The 6,852-nt window shown below is 46.3% G+C and overlaps 1 protein-coding gene across 1 annotated transcript in view; it reads right to left on the bottom strand.

Annotated features, from left to right (window-relative positions):
* aqp10a (aquaporin 10a) overlaps nucleotides 1-4,338 on the bottom strand; it is a gene marked incomplete at both ends in the record, with an annotated part of 6,012 nt that extends 1,674 nt beyond the window's left edge. The window contains 3 exons of the mRNA XM_080540587.1: nucleotides 201-338; nucleotides 3,385-3,511; nucleotides 4,228-4,338. Coding sequence (XP_080396713.1) covers nucleotides 201-338; nucleotides 3,385-3,511; nucleotides 4,228-4,338 — 376 coding nt within the window. The remainder of the gene's footprint in view (nucleotides 1-200; nucleotides 339-3,384; nucleotides 3,512-4,227) is intronic.
* Nucleotides 4,339-6,852: the final 2,514 nt, after the last annotated feature.

Here is a 6,852-nt window from a genome sequence, read left to right as displayed (position 1 = left end):
ATGAAGTCGTTTTATGTGGTGAACTACTTTTTTTTCAAAGTACAGTATCTTTACTTTGACAAACTAGCTTTCTCTCAAGGGTTTAGCTTTAGTGTAGTTCAACTTCTTCGCTTGTAAAGTAATTGGTCATTTCGTTAAATACATTTTCAGAGCAGCTTCCCCAACACTCTGTGTATGTGTGTGTAGTGTGTGAGACTGACCGTAGTAGACCAGGAAGACCAGGGCCGAGGCCAGGTACGCTCCCAGCACCTGGCAGAGGGCGTAGGGCAGCAGCTTATACCACTGCTTCTTTCCCAGCACACAGAAACTCAGAGACACTGCTGGGTTCAGGTGGGCTCCTACAGAGGGAGGAGGAAGTCAGAGACACTGCTGGGTTCAGGTGGGCTCCTACAGAGGGATGAGACAGTCAGAGACACTGCTGGGTTCAGGTGGGCTCCTACAGAGGGATGAGACAGTCAGAGACACTGCTGGGTTCAAGTGGGCTCCTGCAGAGGGAGGAGACAGTCAGAGACACTGCTGGGTTCAGGTGGGCTCCTACAGAGGGAGGAGAGAGTCAGAGACACTGCTGGGTTCAGGTGGGCTCCTACAGAGGGAGGGAGGAGGAAGTCAGGATAGAAGGAGAGAGAGAGGCGGTAGAGGTAGAGATAGGGAGGTTAGAGGGGATAACTTTGGGAAGGGGGTCACGACAGTCTAATGCATGATGATGAACTTCAATTCTGGATTACCTCACAGACGAGGATTATGGACTGCAACATCATGATTTACACTGAAACATGGCTTAACAGTAGGCTATACCGGACAGCGTATTGCTTCCGTGCTAACAGGATGTAGCCTTTTTCAGGGCTGATAGAACAACAGAGAACTAGACACTTCTATCATTGAGAGTCATTGCTCTGCCAATCTGGAATACATGATAATCTAAGTGTAGATCGTTTTACCTACCCAGATAATTTCCTACTGTTATCACTGCAGCCTACGTCCCTCCAGATGCTAATGCTAAGCTAGCAATGAACGAACTGCATGTTGCCATTAGCAACCGACAACCTGCAGCACATCTGTACAGGGCCTTCATTATTGTGGGGGATTTCAACCATTCTAATCTGAGGACTGTACTCCCAAAATTCCACCAGCATGTTTCCTAGCCTACCAGAGGTGACATAATTCTAGATCATGTTTACACAAACATAGCTGAGGGCTATAAAAGCCAATCCCCTTCCACACCTAGCACAATATGACCACATCTCATTGTTCCTACTCCCCAAGTACACACCACTCATTGAACGTGTGAAACCGACAGTGAGGACAGTTCAAATCTGGCCATAGGAAGCTGACTCTACACTGCAGCACCAGTTCCATACCAAGGACTGGCCTCAAAGCTCAAAGCTCAGGCCACTTGGGACCGCCGCACGGACATTGATTTATAAACTTCTTCCGTTATGGATTACATCAACACATGCGCCGACAGTGTCGCCGCCACCCACAAACGGATAAGAACCGTCCCCAACCAGAAGCCTTGGATGAACAGTGAGGTCCGCTCACTGCTGAAGGTACGCGACGCGGCTTTCAGATCAGTCGACGTAGAGGCCTACAGCTCAGCCAGGGCTAATCTGAAGAGGGCCATCAGGGAGGCCAAGCTCAACCACAAACTGTCAACCACAAACTGAGGGGTAGTGGTGGTCTAGTAGTGGATAGTGAGTTGGACTTGTGATCGGAAGGTTGTGAGTTCAAATCCCGCCTGAAACCACACCACTACTAGTGTGCCCTTGACTAAGGCACTTAGCCCTAAGTTACTCCAGGGGGAATGTCCCTGCTAAATGGCAAAATTAAAATTAAAATTAAAATTAAAATTAATTAAAGGAGGACTTCCAGAGCAACTCTGACCCCCGTTGTATGTGGCAAGGCATCCAGGCCATCGCAGACTATAAACCCCAAAATGCACCCCCCCCCCCCCCCCCCCGCCAGTACTGCGTCCCTACCCGACAAGCTCAACCATTTCTTTTTTTTCTTTTTTTTATTTGTTTTTCAGATTTTATCCCTTTTTCACCCAATTTGGTAGCCAATTTAACCCAACTTAGCATCCAATTATCCCCTGCCTATTGCATGGGATCCGCCGCACGACCCCGTGGCCGGCAGTCCCAGAGGAGGGCGCCAGGCAGACTAGGCTGACTGGCTCCTCGAGCCCAGTACCGTTATTCCGGCACCCAGGGGGCGGTGTTGCGCGACGGATCCTAGTCCAGAAATACTCCTATACCCCCCTCGGAAGCGGCCGGCCAATATGCCGCTTCCCGTGTGCCTCGGCCATATCTGGATCTGGCGAGCCGGGATACGAACCCCGGCCCCGGTGGGCAGCATGCACTAGCGGCCAGTGCGTAGACCGCTACACCACCGCGGGAAGCTCAACCATTTCTACGCTCGCTTCGACCGGGACAACAAAGAAACACCCATCAAAGCCGAACCCCCCCCAAGACAACCAGCCCCTCACGCCCTCCACCTACGATGTCTTTGTGAATGGATGAAAAGCTGCTGGCCCTGACAGCATTTCTGGCCGGGTGCTCAGGGCGTGCGCTGCACAGCTGGCCGGGGTTTTCACTGACATTTTCAACTTGTCACTGGCCCAGGCAGCTGTCCCCACGTGCTTCAAGTCACCAAAGAACTCTGCTGCAGCGGGCCTGGAAGACCTCTGCCCCGCTGCGCTCACCCCCATCATCATGAAGTGCTTTGAGGGGTTTGGTCCTGGCCCACCTAAAAACTCACCTACCCCCCACACTAGACCCCCTCCAGTTCACCTACCTAACCAACAGACCCCATAGGCTTGTCAAGTAGGTCAACCACTCAAATGCTAAACTGCATTTGTTGTTCAACTGCGTTGTCTGCGTTGTCTGGTACTCTGCAATGAAAATAAAGTTGAATCTAATCTAATCTAATTGTGTACGATCATCTGTTAACATTTAACGCTATGATAATAAACCCTGATTAGTGAGAGTGATAGTGTTGGCATGTCTCCATGTCTCATGGTGACTCACCAGAGCTCTGGAGAGACTGTGTGTTATAAATCACTCCAGTGCTCAGCGCAGTGAGTGACTGCAGTAATGGTCATATGTCACTGTGTAGTACTGTGGGCAGTCAGTATTACCTCTACTCTACGTCTGTTACTGTTGCCAAAACTGCCATTGAGGGTGGAGTAATTGTGTGAGTAATTAGGTAGAGGTGTATAATTAAACACTAATGAATGCAATAGAGTTGTGTGCTGTTGTATTCGTTTGAGGGTAAGTGTGGGCTGTATACTGTTCAGTATGTCTGTTGGCATTTATGATAATACATCGAATCGAGTGAGGGGTGAGGGGTTGGCAGGGTGGGAGTGAATGCCAAATAGCTGGTGTTTACCTGAGACTCCCTTGCAGATGTACATGGCAGACATGACTCCCACAGAGAAGGCCATGTTGACTGATAGGAACTGGCCTTTAGTCTCTCTGCTGGTCTTGACCTGGGCCGCAGCAGAACAGCCAAACAACTTCATCACAAAGGAGGGGGGGAGGAGGAGAGAGAGAGGGTGACCATGGGGAGAGAGCTCAAGAGAGTTACTGTAAGCTACAGAGAAAAATGCAGGCTTTATTAGCAAGGTCACCACACACACACACACACACACACACACACACCCACACCCACACCCACACCCACACACACACACACACACTATCAATATCACACATACTAACTCACTCACTCGACAGTCAGTAAACATATGCAGCGAAAAGAACACTCCCTGTTAATAATTTTCCCTCTTTTTTGCTCCTTATCTTATCAATTAGGCACAGCACACAGTCCTGCGTGTAATGAAAACAGAGTTATCTGACCTGGTACATGACCCACAAGATCGATAGATATATAAGTAGATAAATTAGATAGATAAAAAAGGGAAAAGAAGCTATAAAGTAAAAAAGTTGCTGCATGGAATGTGAAAGGTAATAAGAAAGGTATCCTTGACAGGCAGAAGTGCAGTTCATGAATAGTTTCCACATTAAAAACACACATAGGTCACATACATACAATAAAAACAGACAGACATAGCAGTGTTTATAAAATGTAGTGCCTATTTTAAAAAGTCCAGTCATTTAAAAATAATAGTAAAAAACAGTATTATGGTTTAAAAAGCTAAAATGTTGTGGTTTAAAAAGAAAAAAAAAGGTCAAAGACAATGCCAATTCATACCACATAGACTGTACTCACCATCAGCACAAAGGTCCCCAGCAGCTCTCCCATGCACTCACGGACAAGAGGGTTCCTCACTCTCAGAGTCCGCTGTAACACCGACCTCAGGTTGGGGTTAGACTGATGCATCCCTCTCTCCCTGTCTTCCAGCCCAGATGATCCTGTCTGCACTCTTCCCTGTCTTCATCCACAGAAAGACCACCTGTCTATCTCTGCTGCTCACCTGTTGGTCTGTGGGCTACTGTAGTGGTGGTGGTTGTGGTGGCAGTGGTGGTCGTAGAGGTGGTGGTAGTGATGCCTGTTGTGTTTCTAGAGAAAGGTCTTTCCCCTACTGCAGCGATCATGTGATCATAATGTGAGCATGTGGATCTGTATTGTGTGTGTGTGTGTGTGTCACCTGGGTGATTCGACAATCAGCTGTACAGTTGTATCATTAACCAGTGGAGAGCATGTGGTGATGTTGTACAACAGTGAGGATGCAATAAAACTCAAGGTTTTGTTATCTATTGTAGCTGAATTGTAGCTGAATTGTTGGACAGGCAAAGTCTCAATTCAATCCTCCTTTTAGTGTTTCTACCTACTGTAGCTCCAGGGGAGGAGATATTTATTATGAAACGCTGTCTTTGTCTATTTTATTTCTCAAATATAAATGAAACAAGTAACAGTAAACTGGAAAAGTGTAAGTAAAGCTATATGAGAGAGAACCACTGATGATAACCATGAAACATGCTAAAAGAGAGACAGAAATGCAGAAACCTGAAACGAAAAAAGCTGTGAGCGTGGTCTGATCTGATAGCTCCCATAGAAAGATTTATTACAACCATACATTTACTCAGGACAAATATTAGCTTTCCATATTAGCTTTTCACAGATATTAGCTTTACATACAAAATAAAGCATCAACAAACATCATATAAAACAGATAATTAACAAAAACATTTTGCGTCTACAATAACATCACAAAATAAAGATTCTGAGTATTCTTCCTTCTTTTCCCTTCTCTCTTGATACTATTTTTTATACAGTTATATTTTCTCATCATATAGTACCTATATATTCAGTGCTTTGTTATCGTAAGACTGGTGCATATAAAGGTAGAGGTAGAAGTTGCATCTAATCACAGATCTAGGATCAAATAACCCTAACCTAAGAAACAGAACCACATGTGACCTTAGATCAGTGGTTAGAGTAACTTCCAGTCCTTCTCCTGAACTAGGAAGCATCTCTTCAGTGCAGACCGCATTAGCCTGATGAGCTAAAGCCGAAGCATTTTAGGTACCTAACAGGAGTGGTTATTATGTCAGCCAGGGTTACTCATAACCTGAACATAGAACACGAGTGTCAAGTTGACAATGGGTCACTGTGGTTTGAGAGGTTGATGATGGGTCACTGTGGTTTGAGAGGTTGATGATGGGTCACTGTGGTTTGAGAGGTTGATTATGGGTCACTGTGGTTTGAGAGGTTGATGATGGGTCACTGTGGTTTGAGAGGCCGGTGTAGTAACATCTCCACAGGCCCAGGGGGCAGCTTTCTGATCAGGGTCCAGGCCTCCAGCCGCCTCATCCCCACAACACTGACACCCTGGATCTCCAACACCTCATCACCAGGACACACTTCAGTCTCTGGGCCCCCTGAGAGAGAGAGAACGAGAAAAAAAGATAGATAGATAGAGAGAGAGAGAGAGAGAGAGAGAGAGAGAGAGAGAGAGAGAGAGAGAGAGAGAGAGAGAGCATTCACTGAAATGGCTGCAGTGTGACGGTAAATGTCCATGCTGGATATTGAAAGTCCACATACGTGTACATACTGTATTGACGCATGATTCTAGGGGACATAAGATATTTCCGAGCCAATCTGTCAACCCTGTAATTAGACTGTTCTGTTTGTCTCTTGTTGCTAATATCTACTTTACTAGCTAATGACCGAGTGTCTTTTACCAGTCTAGCCTCTGTACCATTGCAATAAGTGAAGGTTGAGCGCTCACCCAGGAAGATCTTCTGTATGGTGATTGGCCGGTCTCCCAGCTTGGATCCCACCCCTCCCTCCAGACTGAAGCCCAGGTCCCTGCTGCGCTTCTCCAGCCTCACACACACACGAGAGCCTGAGAGACAGGAGGAGCATCAGAGACATGATATACTGTAGATAACTCCCCAACACACATATTTTTAAAAACATTTTATTTAACCTTTATCTATACAGGTAAAAACACATTGAGCCCCAAGGGCTCATTTTCAAGTGTGACCTGTTCATACAACAACAACATCCACCACAAACAAATACAATACAAAACCTGGCCTACATTGTCTAAAAACTAAACTAAAACTACATAGTCTAAAACAGTCTAAGATAGTCTAAAACTAAACTAAAACTACAAAACCTAAAACTAGACAGCTAAAGAGCTAGGGACAGGGTCAGCAATGGGCAAAAGGGAGGGTCAACTCAATTGCAGGAACATATACCTCTACACATCCAAAATAAGTGTATATAATAGGCTGCCATGCATGGCCAGTTCGAGGCTGATAGTGGTGCGATCAGAGGTTGTCCACTAGCTTCACTAGGCTCTGGGTGACCTCTGATCTGACCTCTCACCTGTGTGGGCAGGCTGTGTCTGTGTCCATCCCTGAGTGTCTGTCCCAGCCACTCCTT

Source organism: Nansenia antarctica (assembly GCF_963989245.1).
Source record: "Nansenia antarctica genome assembly, chromosome: 10".
Taxonomy (NCBI): domain Eukaryota; kingdom Metazoa; phylum Chordata; class Actinopteri; order Argentiniformes; family Microstomatidae; genus Nansenia; species Nansenia antarctica.
The sequence above is the reverse complement of the archived record's forward strand: the minus strand, read 5'-3'. Positions and strand labels throughout refer to the sequence as shown.